This window comes from Patella vulgata, chromosome 3 (assembly GCF_932274485.2).
Source record: "Patella vulgata chromosome 3, xgPatVulg1.2, whole genome shotgun sequence".
Classification (NCBI taxonomy): Eukaryota; Metazoa; Mollusca; class Gastropoda; family Patellidae; genus Patella; species Patella vulgata.
In genome coordinates, this window is record NC_065881.2 from 32305217 (window position 1) to 32319928 (window position 14712).

At 34.8% G+C, this 14712-nt stretch overlaps 1 protein-coding gene across 1 annotated transcript in view; it reads left to right on the plus strand.

The window, feature by feature from the left end:
* The window catches only part of LOC126814504 (Wilms tumor protein 1-interacting protein homolog), a 132587-nt gene that overhangs the window by 45952 nt on the left and 71923 nt on the right, over positions 1-14712 (plus strand). The window contains exons 3-4 of the mRNA XM_050539682.2: positions 396-463; positions 807-869. Of these exons, the coding sequence (XP_050395639.1) occupies positions 396-463; positions 807-869 (131 nt within the window). The remainder of the gene's footprint in view (positions 1-395; positions 464-806; positions 870-14712) is intronic.

A 14712-nucleotide genomic window follows, 5' to 3' on the forward strand; every position in this document is an offset into this window, starting at 1 on the left:
TTGATAATGAGTGTCCAATTTACAAGTGTTTAATTTCTCAATCATTGTTAAAAAATAAACAACCCAATTGATTAATGATGTACAAGTATAATGATTAATTTTTGTAAATTGGACACTCATTATCAAATTTAATCAGTCAGCTTTAAACTGGACACATGTACAAATTAGATGATTTTTGGTGATTTTAAGCGATTTTACGAATTTTTAAACAAAGATTTGTTATTAAACGAATGTGAAAGAAATTAATGCTAGATACACAAGATTAAACGATACCTGGGTTACAGTGTCAAGTGTCCATAACTATTTATCATATCACAACCTGCATAGGTATTTGCATTTCAATATCCCCTGCTTTTTTGGAAGAATATGTATTGTGTATTGTTTTTTTATTGTAGGAAGGACGTTAAGAGGTAAAGCTTTTTATAATGTACATGGTAGAGTGTATTGTGAAGAAGATTATTTGGTAAGATTTATAAAATAAAATACATAAGATAAAGAAGACTTCATTGGAACAAATGTATTTTTTTCCTTTCTTTGAATACACTATGCAGGATAACAGCACAACAAAACAAGGAAAGAACAGATGATTAAATAGAGATGGTGAATGTACAATAAATACACATTCCCAGAACAAAATTAATACAACATGTCTGCACAAAAACATGAAGAAAGTGTTATGTAAATAATTGGTAAGAATTTTGACATGCAGGGAATATTTTTTTTTTTTTGGTTTGACCTACTTGTTTTAAAATATTTTAATATGTTTATTTCATATTGAGTGTTATTCTATTACTTGTTATTTTCAGTATTCTGGTTTTCAACAAACAGCTGATAAATGTGTTGTTTGTGGTCATTTAATTATGGAAATGGTAAGATTGCAACATTCTAATATAAAATTTGCTACAATTGACTCGCATGTTCCACACAGTCCAAATTGTGGTTCTGTTTCAACGCTGGCTTTATCTATAGACGTAGTATTTTCAGTGTAGACAGATTGCCAGCCCACAGCACAAATCAACATTTGAAATCCCTTGAAAAAGCAATTATTTTTTGATCCAAAACAGATATGTCAAGTTATTTTAAAGAATAATATTGAAGTGATTAGGCACATTGAAATGTGGTCGTATATTGTTGTCGCCCCCGTCCGCTAAAGTTAATATGCGATTGACTTTAAATTTATACACAGTGTTTAAGGTCATGAGACGAAGAAGCCTATTGATTTTCAGCGATTTCTGATAATTACTGCCAGAGTTATAGCCCTTGATCACTTTGAAAAATCTTGTGGACGCTCTAGAGGCTAAAGTTAATATCCGATTGACTTTAAATTAATACACAGTGTTTAAGGTCATGAGACGAAGAACCCTATTGATTTTCAGCAATTTCCGATAATTACTGCCAGAGTTATGGCCCTTGATCACTTTGAAAAAATCTTGTGGACGCTCTAGAGGCTTAAGTTAATATCCGATTGACTTTAAATTTATACACAGTGTTTAAGGTCATGAGACGAAAAATCCTATTGATTTTCAATGATTTCCGATAATTTTTGATGACTTTGAAAAATCTTGTGGACGCTCTAGAGGTTAAAGTTAATATCCCATTGACTTTAAATTGATACACAGTGTTTGAGGTCATGAAACGAAGAATCCTATTGATTTTCAGTGATTTCCGACAATTTTTACCAGAGTTATGGCCCTTGATGACTTTGAAAAATCTTGTGGACGCTCTAGATGCTAAAGTTAATATCCGATTGACTTTAAATTTATACACAGTGTTTAAGGTCAGGAGCGAAGAATCCTATTGATTTTCAATGAAATTTTATGACTTGAACAGCTAAATCCATGATGTTAAAAGTTTTGTATACTAAATGTTAGTATGGGGCAGAACTTTATAAAAACCAAACAAATTCTAATGGTTTTTTGATAATTACTTAATGAATTGTTACTCTTAACTCATTCAGTCCAACTTACACCAGGCGTCGACCTAATTAGCTACTGAATTTCACCGACTTACGCCACCTGTCGACTACCTTATGTCTAGTCACTTATCCTAATGACGACTGTTGTCGGCCTCTTTGATGTAAAGTTTTATTGATCAAGAAAGTTTACAAAAAAGGCCAATTGGCTTCCTAAAAGTAGTTATCCAATAAATATATAGTTTGAACTAATTACTGTAATCATAAAATTTGTAGGTCACATCAAAGGTTTAGGTGTTATAAAGGTTGTAAACTCGCGAGACAATTTGCCCATCAACGGCTGCTGCCGGCCTTTTTGATGTATTGTTTTATTGATCAATAAAGTTATAAAAAAAGACGATTGGCTTTCCAAAAGTAGTTATCCAATAAGCTTATAGTTTGAACTAATGATTGAAATCATAAAACATAGACGTCACATCAATGGTTTCAGGGTTATAAGGTCGTGAACTCTCGAGAAGATTTGTGTCATAGGGTGCCATTTTGTACGCAAGTTTAATATTTTCACGCTCGTTCATCTAATAATTTCTTTGCTATGGAAAGTGATCACGATTCAGAAGTTGAAGGGGTTTTGGGGGGTGCTACATCAAAAAGTTGCAGTATAAGAGTAAATCCGATAATACCCGCCATTTTGTTTTTCATAATGGCGACCGAAATGATAATCGTAGTAGTAAAATTAATCCGACAATATCAACCATTTTGTTTTAACAAAATTGCGACCAAAATGACAATTCTGTTGTTTTTTATCACCGTATATTTGTAATCGGCTGGTGCAATGTCATTTTATATATTTTATTAGGCACAAAGGTTGTAGCATCAGGGATCGACTGGACTGTATCCTCCATCTTGTTTTTTCAAAATGGCCACCAAAATGGCAATTATTGGAGTTCTTATACTTGGTACTTGTGTAATATTTCATTTTAGAGGTTTTCGGGGGCGCCGAATCCAAAAAACAGGGTTTTGGGTCGATGCAACGAATATTTATCATTTTACATATTCGATGATTTTATGGTCACCCATCAGTTATGGTCACACCTTGCAGGGTAGGGTATACCAATGAAACGACGGTATTCAACACCTTATGCTGTCAAGTATAAGAAAAGAGAACATTTTTCAAAAGACAACAGTATGCTAAAAACTCTCATAAATTTAATAAAAGATTATAATAATAATTAAAAGAGAAAGTACTAATGATCAAAGATCCCGTATTAATATGGTTTGACTATTGTTTACAGCTTAATTAATTGGATGCTGATTGATCTACTGTTTTGACTGCCGAGTTCTAATTAAAAGAGATGGTACTAGGCCTTACGATCAAAGATACGGTATTAACATTGTTTGACTATACACCTTAATTGAAACTAGTTTCATTGTATATACTATGGAGTTTTCGTATGGCACGGTTACGATGCCAGTGTATAGATAGCTGTAAACAAACGCTATTTACAGTGGATATAATTGCATTACGAGAATTAAAATTTATTAATTCATCGGGCATGGGCGCGACTGTTTAACGTTCAAGAATGGAAAAGGGCGAGCTCTCAGTTGCAAATGAATTGAATGCACTGACATCTGCAGTTTTTAGAAAAGGCTAGTTAAAGGCGTCGGTATGTTCTAAAACAATATCACACAGCAACCATGCCATTAAATCTTTCGTTATTTTGTTGTTTAATATTAATATTTTCTTCTTTAGGTTTTCAAGGGTGCCGAAGACGATAACCGTTGTAAATGCGCTCTTTTCATAGCAAAACATCCACAACAAATGCGGCATATTCACATTTCCTATGATAGCGTTATAATTTAGAACAGTGTATACATTATTAGTAGTCTAAGTTTGTATATTATAACTTAATCGGTTAATCTCATCAATTATTTAGCACCTTGGTGCCAGTGGTCAGAAGATTAAGGTTGTTGATTGGGTAATCAAGTTTAGTAGCCTATCTTAATCATCAAAGAAGCCGCCACAGCTGCATGCCTGAATTAAGATTTTGCGTGTACAATAAGTCTATTGTTATTTTAAGCCTCAGGTACCGTAACGGTATCAAAATATGAGTTCATAATAGAATAGAAATTTCAATTTCATTGGCATGAAATGCTTACGTTCGTTTTGGAAGCGGTGTAATTAAAACAATGGCAGATTATTTTTCCCACTCGATAATCGTCGCGTTTCGACTCATTGGTCGTTCTCATTTTCCCGACCCATGGTGATAATAGAATTTTAAACAATAATAATATCCAATATACATTCTTAACTTTGCATGCCGTATGAAAGACAGTAAACGGAATTCACCTATCAATAAAATTCTATTCGGAAAGAAAATTATTGGCTATTTTGTTTATTTCCTTTTAAGGACTATAAATTATTTTCTAACAGACCAAACGAAACATTATATCATCGCCGCTTTGATTAGTTATTCGGAGTAAATAATGAATTGTCGGCGGCCTTATCATTGTTAATTATCAATCAACTAATCATTAATCCATGAGAAGTGATTACGGATTAGTATTACTCAATGACACGAACGGCTTGTTGATTGATTTACAATGTTTTGATTAAAACTCAACGGGTATCTATATACGACCAGATTCAGAATTAAGTTGTTGGTATCCGAGGATCTTTTTTTTGGTGTTTTTAACAATTTTCAACTGTAAATAATTTAATGAAATCAACCTGTCCATAATATCATATTCATTGTATTGGACGTTAAATCTTTAATAAACAACAACAACAGTTGTTTTCTGCCACTTCTCAGAGTGAATCGCATGTAGACACCCCATAACATTGCCCAAATCTAATTTCTATCGTCTGCTTGAGCCTCGATGCAGCCACGGAACCTCAATGCTTTGCACGCGTTGTCTGGGCCAATCAGCAAACGACTTGTGTAGGAAGCATAGCAACAAGCGGAGTGTGTTTACATTTTGAGGGGTTTTAAAACCCTTTTGTATTCCTTCAAAATGAATTCATCAGCAATATTTTGGTCATATTTATAAACTAAAGATTCTCCGCTTTACAACGATGCCATGCATTTTGCAAGAGGATTGACAGGTCGCCCCGCTGTGAGCAGAGAAAAATATCTAATTCTACTGAGAATATTCAGAAAAATACAGATTTAAGAATACGGTACTCTTACAAAACGTCCAAATAAAGGCGTTTTAAAATATTTTATTGCTATTTTGATCTTTTGAGTCGATAGATAGTATATTTATTGACTCATTTTTGTTAAAATCTCAATTTCGATCAAAATCAATATTTTCGCTTATTTTGTCTCTTGTGCAAAATTAATTTTCCTGCATTCCGACTCATATTGATGCGGCGAGTCACATATGTTTGACATTGGTCGAGTAATATAGGTGTCACAGCTCCATTGCCCGCGTTGGAAGAAAGTCTTTTTTTCCCGATTTTTAACCCTTTTTCAACTTAAGGGGATCGTTCGCACTTGGTCTGACCGTTTTTTATTAAAAATGAAAAAAAAAAAAAAATTGTTTACATGAAATCTTGTTTGGATAAAGTTTACTAAACTTGTTTTAAGTCTTTATTTCTCCCGAAAAATATTATTATCCGTAATTTATCTTTTGTCTTTGAAATATTGCCTTATTTTATCCCCTTGCAACTTCTATACAAATCAACCGATCAGAGCCATTTTGGTGTCTATTTTTAGCGTGTGCAAAATACTATAAATTAACCGTGACGTTTTACCTTTGAAAATAACGATGTATGGGAATTCCCGCGATATTACCAGTCTTTGATAGTAAAAACAAACTTTTCCATTGGTCTATTAGACCATGTGGGATTATTAGCCAATGAAAATGCGTATTAAATGAGTACATACGGGTATTTTTTAACCTTTGACTCGTTTGCACATGCGCACTATTATTGTTACTGAACTTCCACGTTTGCTTATTAAAAAATATAGAAGCGCAAATAAATTCAAAGGAAAAAGGCGTATTCGACGTAGAGGTACTAGTCTTCATTCAACATTTCGCCCAGAAACCCAGGAATGTGCCGATAAAGCGAGTGAGTCTGACAGCGATGACCTAGTTTTAGATAACGATAATAATAATCAGGCTACAGACTAGTTGATGTCAACTTCCTAAAATCAATAATATCAAAATTAAATTGTCCAAATTGTCAGAATAAATTTGATGAACAATTTTGTTTGACTGAAAATAATTTTTTGGGGATTTCAAGTTCAATTACTGTGTATTGTAATGTTTGCCAGGAAAATGTTTCTACTGCCAATACATCAATTCCGATGGATGCTACTGAGACTTCTGCTAGTGGTTTTGATGTAAACCAACGGACTGTCATGGCCATGAAAGAAATTGGTGGAGGTAAGGCTGACCTAGACAAATTTGCCAAAGTATTTGATTTGCTGTCCAGCTTGGGCAAAAAAGCTTTTTCAAAACATTTAAAGAAACTACAAATTGCCAGTCAACTAGAAGTCAACAAACATTTGCAAGAGACAGCCAAGATTATTCGAAGTGCATACATTGAAGAAAATCCAGCGCTTGCTTCGGATGAAGTCATTGATATTTCTGTTGTTTGTGATGGAACCTGGCAAAAAAGAGGATACACCTATCATTATAATACTACAGTCATTACTGATCTTCTGACCGGATTAATTTTAGATTACGAAGTTATGTCAAATTATTGTGTTATTTGCTTAAAAATACAGGTACACCAGAAGAACACAACTGTACCATCAACCACAAAGGTTCATCAAAATCGATGGAAACAGAAGCTGCCTTGAAAATGTTTTAACAGATCAGTAGAAAAGTACAATTTACGATATACGACCTTGCTAAACGATGGGGATTCCGGTATTTACAATCGCATTTCTTCCATAAATGACAACAAGGGAACTTATGGAGAACAGCATACAGTAAAAAATGAAGATTGCGTTAACCATGTCGCTAAACGGATGAAGAATGGCCTTGATAAAATAATCCAGACACTAAAGGCAGCCGGAACTCCAATTGATGGAAAGGGGCGTCTGACTAAAGACCGAGTTGGAGCCTTACAAAATTATTATGGGCGTGCCATAAAGGACAACGCTGGAGATGTAGATGCAATGGTTAAGGCAACATGGGCTATATTTTTTCACTACCACGATGATTCTGAACATCCTAGACACCATAGATGCCCACTGGCACCTTCTTCATGGTGTTGGTATAACCGTCAATTAGCAGCAGGAACAACACCATCAAGAGAAAACCATTCCAACCCGTTTCCTAAAACTGTCTCCGAAACTATATTGCCTCTTCAAAAGACTCTGTTCAAAAGACCTGTTAGTTACAGGGCTTGCCACGAGACGCGAGCAACTGCTCGCGTAAATCTACATTTACGCGAGCGGTTCGTTGCTCGCGCAAAATTTTAAGAAAACCCTGTAAAAATAATCAAAATATTGACAAGTTTATTGCCGAAACTAACCCAACAATGTCAATAACGTCATAAATTCGTCTGTCAAACTGAGATTCACCCAGCTGCACGCGACATTTCCTCCTGAAATTTGATTGGCTAATAAAGTTACTCGCAACTTGTGTTACTAAAAATAACTTTAGACCTGAACGTCATGACTGGTTTTCCTACGAACACCAGTAACAAACAAGTGATAATCGAGTCTAAAGTAAAGAATGTTTACATACGGCATTTGGCATTCACGCTAAATGAACACTTTTCAAACTAATATTTATCGGTATTTCCTATTTTATCAGAACTTCGGTTTTTATTCCATTGTTCCATTGTGCAGTCGTATAATTTTCAATCTAAGCGTAATAATGGCCAAAGTGCTTTGGCGCAACCTGATTGCCCTATCCACATTTATTTCGTGGGGTGAAGAAATCCATACGGAAATTGGTTTTAATAAAGAAGAGTACGTATGACTGTCAAAAACAGAAAGCGATGGTCACACATGTTTACTGCAAACTTTGTGCCAGGAATAGCAATTTTCTTATGATTTTAAATTGAAACAATGTTACAAAATGTGTGCTTACGCAAACAACATTTTGCGTGAGCATTTTTTATTGCTCGCCTTGCTCGCCCAAACCTAAATTTGCGTGAGCAGTCATCTGCTCGCCATCAATTTATTCGTGGCCAGCCCTGAGTTAGATGTGTTCGGGGTGCCACACAGAACGCCAATGAGTCTTTGAACCAGGTGATTTGGAAACGTGCTCCGAAACACAGATTTGCCAGTTTTGAGAGTGTGCAACATGCCGTTGCACTTTGTGTTCTCGATTTCAACAAAGGCTGTAAAGGGAGTCTCAAGGACATGTAAAGAGCCGGTATTACGCCAACCAAAAATGCTCAAAAATATGCTGACAGGCGCGATAACGAACGAAAAAGACAATCTAATATACAAAATACAGAAAGATTTAAAAAAAATTAAGAAAGCTAAAGAACTTGAAAAATTAAAAAAAAAATACAACTAGCAGTAGAAAAGAGGAAGCAGCTTATATTCCCGAAGGGTTTTAATTTTAGTACCGGTAAATAAAAATGAACTATTAGTGTTAAAAAATTTGCACAGTGTAACAAACAGTATATAACATTACAAACTATTAATGCGGTAACACGAATACCCTCTCATCAGTTTTGTATTCTGGTAATGGCTAATTATAATGTGACTATATATTGTTTTTTCTCCACCAAACTTCTTATTTGCACACAGTGACACATCAACAACATTCATAATAAATTTGAGCAAAATCCCAATGATATATCTTGAAAAATAGCGAAACTAAACACATTACCTATATAAACTCACATTTTCCGTTGCCATGGCAACCGGTTGTCAGATGTGATCGAAGCGACAAATTGTATACTTGTTTCATGTATATGTGTCTTGTGTCAAAATTTAAATATCCTAGCTTTATTATAAGTTAAAATTTCTAGTGTGAAATGCTTGCAGGAAACTGTGTGCAAACTTCAAATGGCATTGAGCTAATTACAATTTTTAGTTTCGCTATATTTCAAAAACTATAAGAGATATCTTATAGTGTGTGCAAATAAGTTTTTTTTTGAATATGTAACACATAGGGCAAAAGTTATGGTTTCTAAAGTAACTAAGGCTGTACTAAATTTTGCTTCGATAATTTTTGTGGCCATCATAATGTGACTTTATATTATTTTTTCTACACCAAACTTCTTATTTGCACACAGTGACACATAAACAACATTCAGAATAAATTTCAGCCAAATCCCACTGATAGATTTTGAAAAATAGCGAAACTAAACACGGCTTCCATCATCAACTGATGAACTTGGGCTTGCCGAGAGGTTTTGTTCTTTTTTCCAAACTAAAGTATCTGATATTAGGAAAGGACTAGATAGTGTGGTCGACTCCGATTCGGAGGTTGATGAACCACTTCCGTCGTTAGAGTGCAATCTAAATTTATTTACCACTGTTTCTGAAGAACAGGTCAAGAAGATTATACTTAAGAGTAAATCTGCTACATGTAATTCTGATCCTCTCCCAACCTGGCTTCTGAAAGAGGAGAAAGTATTGGAGGTTCTGCTTCCAATCATTATTGGCATTGTTAATGATTCTATAACCACTAGTACTGTTCCTGTTTGCTTAAAGTCAGCTCTGATCTCACCTTTGTTGAAGAAACCAAACCTTGATCCTCAGCTGTGTAAGAATTATCGACCTGTTTCCAACTTACCATTCATCGGCAAGGTTATTGAAAGAGTTATTGCTTCTCAAATTTCAAATTATCTGTCTGAAAACGGTTTACACGAATCACTTCAATCAGCTTACAAACGAGGTCACAGTACAGAGACGGCTCTACTTAAAATTAAAAACGATATTGACCTGGCACTGGATAGGAATCTAGCCGTACACCTAGTACTTTTGGACCTCAGTGCTGCTTTTGATACTATAGATCATAGTATTTTATTTCAAAGGCTGGAATGTTCGGTTGGGATCTGTGGTGCCGCACTGTCATGGATAAAGTCATATCTTCAAGATAGAACACAAAAGGTGCAAATAAACAGGTATGTGTCTCAACCCTGTGCTGTTAGGATAGGTGTTCCACAAGGATCTGTATTGGGACCCCTACTTTTTCTTCTATACATTCTTCCGATTGGTCAAATCATAAGAAGACATGGGGTACAAAACCACGGCTTTGCTGATGACACCCAAATATATGACTATTTTCAACACAACAACTATCTTGCTTCCAAGGATTCTATCAGTAGACTTGAGTCTTGTCTTAATGACATTCGAGGATGGATGACCAGAAATAAGCTAAAACTTAACGATGACAAATCTGAATTTCTTATCATATCATCAAAATCACAATCCAGTAAATTGTTTAAAGCGGATTCCATTCAGATCGGTGATTGCTCTATATCTCCCAAGAAGCAGGCTAAAAATCTCGGCTATGTTACTGATGAATTTATGTCCGCAGTTCCCCAAATCAATAGTATCATACGAAAAATGCATCATCAAATGAGAGCTATTTCGAGAATACGCTCTAATCTGAATACTGATGCGTGCCAGAGTGTTGTTAGAGCATTAGTAACATCGCACATGGATTATGCAAATTCTCTTCTATTAGGAGCACCAGAAACAGCTTTAAACAGACTACAAATAGCGCAAAACAATGCTGCACGTCTTATAACTAAAACACGAAAATTTGATCATATATCAGCTAAGTTACAGAAACTCCATTGGCTTCCAGTTCGAGCGAGGGTTCAATTTAAAGCTCTTGTGAATGTGTTTAAATCAATTTATTCTGACACCGCACCCAGTTATTTAAAAGAACTCTTTGATTTCTATACTCCCCAGCGATCCAACCTTCGTTCTTCAAGTGATCGTAGCATATTGAGGATCCCCAAATATAATAAGCGTTCTGGTGAATATGCTTTCTCCGTCAAAGCAGCAAAAATGTGGAATGATCTTCCAAAAACTCTTAGAGAGTCCTCTTCCATCCAAAGCTTTAAGACTAACTTAAAAACCTACTTATTTCAAAAATGTTTTTGAACTGTTTTGTAGTGAATGCGCTTAGAAACACTCATGTGTAATGAAGCGCTATATAAATCGAACAATAATAATAATAATAATAATTACCTATATAAAATCATATTTTTCCGTTGCCATGGCAACCGGTTGTCAGATGTGAATGAAATGACAAATTTTATACTTGTTTCATGTATGTGTCTTGTGTGAAAATTTAAACATCCTAGCTTTATTAGTTAAAAAGTTGGTCTGAAATGCTTACTATCCCCTTAATGTCATACGGTGGCTATTTAATATTTTGTAATAATTTTTAAATATTTTGGAAGCCGATATCCTGTTCTTTTGCTTGGTATAATTTTTATATATGTGTTCATTTGATTAATTTCATAAACATAAGTTGAAAACGTCAATTTCCCGTGTTTTGACGTTACGCTGAAAATTTTTGTCACGTTTTGAAATGAGGGTACCCCACTTCAAGTGCTTGGCGGCGGTTCCTATTTTTAATATTATTTTTTCATTTTAATATCATTAGAAAGGTAATTGAACGATCTTTCGATCGGTCGGGGGTGCTTTGTCGGCATTTCGGAATGCCATGCCTTTTTTGTAAGTTGAACGCTTCAATTCACGTAATCCTTTTGTGAGGCGATTTTCCAGTATAGCACCACCGGCCGATCGAAAGTTTGTTTTATTGTCGTTTCAATGCTATTAAAATCAACAAAATCGGAGCACTTTAAGAACCGCCGCCGAGCATTTGAAAATTGTATACAATGGGCAATTTTGTCAAAAATAAATCGCGTAGTTTTGCCTAGTTATGACGTCATTTCTACACTAGAAGAAAAATCCATTCCATTCGCCATAAATTTAGCTCGAAATGCAACTCGATGTTTATTTATGAAGAAATCGTTATGTTATATGAATAAATGACTTGCCTGAAAATAAATAACGATAGTAATTCCATTTTATTCACGCCTTTCACCGGGCCGATTGTGTTTACATCACGTGACTCATCTTCGCACGCTTTTATAACCATATGACAGGATATAAAACCAGCGGCTGCCAGGCAGTATACGCCCACATTTTCGAGAGATGGATAGAAAACAAGCTAAACGAAAGTGATTTTTCCTACAATCAAGGGCCATAATTCAGGAAATTATAATTCGATATGCGCAAATATCGAAAGGAACCAAGATCTCTGAGTTATAAACTTACATTTCAAGTTTCAACAAAATCGGATAAAAATTGTGACCTCTATAGGGTCCACAACCTTGATATACCATATTTTTACGCTATTTGAGAATGAGGGGCGGCCATTATGTCTGTCAGTTTTGGGCCGATTTTCACGAAATTCGAAATTCAGTCGTCCTTATGGTGTAACGGTGATATAATAATACGTTTTTTTAAATCGGATAAAAATTATGACCTCTATAGGGTCCACAAGCTAAAAACGTGATTTTTCGTACAATCAGGGGCTATAATTCAGTAAGTTACGGTCCGATATGAGCGAATATCGAAGGGAAGCGAGATCTTTGGGTTATTTTGTCAGTCAGTTTTGGGCCGATTTTCACGAAATTAGAACTCAGCCGTCCTTAGGGTGTAACGGTGATATATTAACACGTTTTTTTAAATCGGATAAAAATTATGACCTCTATAAGGTCCACAAGCCAAAAAACGTGTTTTTGCTTACAATCAGGGGCCATAATTCATGAAGTTACGTTCCGATATGCGCGAATATTGAAAGGAACCGAGATCTTTGTGTTATAAACTTACATTTCAAGTTTCAACAAAATCGGATAAAAATTGTGACCTCTATAGGGTCCACAACCTTGATATACCATATTTTTTACGATATTTGAGAACGAAGGGCGGCCATTTTGTCTGTCAGTTTTGGGCCGATTTTCACGAAATTCGAACTCGACCTTCCTTAGGGTTCAACGGTGATATAATAATACGATATTTTAAATCGGATAAAAATTATGACCTCTATAGGGTCCACAAGCCAAAAAACGCGTTTTTACGTACAATCAGGGGCCATAATTCAGGAAGTTACGGTCCGATGTGCGCGAATATCGAAAGGAACCAAGATCTTTGGGTTATAAACTTACATTTCAAGTTTCAACAAAATCGGATAAAAATTGTGACCTCTACAGTGTTCACAAGCCAAAAACGTGATTTTTCGTGCAATTAGGGGCCATAATCCATGAAATTACGGTCCGATAGATGCCAATATCGAAAGGAACCGAGATCTTAGGGTGATAAACCTATATTTCAAGTTTCATTGAAATCAGATAAAAATTGTGACCTGTAGACTGTTCAAAAACAATTGTGTCCGGACGGACGGACAGGGGCGACGACAATATACGTCCACATGAAATTGTGGGCGTATAAAAATCGAAGGGAAATTTCATCCCAGCGACCACACGTCTCTACTTTTAACACCAAACATTTTTCAAGAATTGAAAAATTCCGTAACATTGACGAATGTTTCAATGCACTGAAATCATAAAATCGCTATTCACTGAATTATTCAAGCCCTATTTTAAACCATTTCTGTGCACACGAATGGAAATGAAACCAGAAAATATCCACACGGGTCTCGGTGCCGACCGCAGCCGTGAGGAAGATAGTATAGTACTACTGATAATTAGTACATCGATTTCTACCCATTTAAAAAGGGAACTATACCCAAATAAAGTTGGACTGACAAAAGAATTAACGCTAGCTGAAATAGTTTGAAAAATGGCTAAATTTCTGGATTTGCCGTTGGCGATTTACAACATTTCGTTTGAGATGATGGAACTGACATAGATTATGAATATGAATTTCAATTAGGTCAGTCATGTCGACAATATTACTAATAAATTACTATCACTCAGTATCGATACGGATACCCAATTTTCGCAAAACGTTTTATTAAATAATTTAGCATTATATAACAGTTGTCATACTAATTATTATAATTTTAATTCTTTGTTTTTTTAGGAAACTATATTTAACACCTCGAGTATCACATATTATTTGTTGGCCAGTTAAATAAGTTGAAAGAACCGACAAACGTAAGGCCTTTAGGCCTTGATTTGATATTTATTTACAATACATTGATTATACAAAAAAGGAAGTTGCTCAATAGGCTACATACCGATTTGAAGGAATAATAGAAATATTCAAAAGTGAAGTAAAAACAACAATTCTTTGAGTTAAATTGTAGCTTTTAGGCCTAAGCCTTTATAAACATGACTAGGCCTACCATAGCCTATCAGTAACTGAGTAACCTACTTTTACTCTTTAGTCTTTAGAGAATAATTTTTTATTGGTCAATGTTATCTTCTGAGTAAAAAAATAATATGTAAAAGCAGAATTCTAACAATAATGTAAGCAACGAATGCCAAGAACAATGACAATGAAACAACAGTTGTCCATTTTTTAAAATTATGTGGTTGCTATGACAACCATCCAAAATCCTTAATAATTCACTAAAATTATACAATTCTTAATATTTTATATTACATGGGCTATAAATATATGCTAAAATGCTTTCTGCTACTATACTTAAAATGTGGTGATCAATTGTTTTGTCAGGGTAAACACCATTGAAAATGGAATAACATTGCCTTTTTTGGGGTGTTTGTTTTCGTTTTGATTGCTATAACAACCAAATATTAAGTAATATACAAGAGTAAAGATAAGTAATTTTAAAAATTCACAAACATATTTACTTGTAAACAAAATTTCTCTTCAAGATCTTAATTCCTTCATATTTGTCCCCCGCCTTTCGAAGAAAGCAGCGGA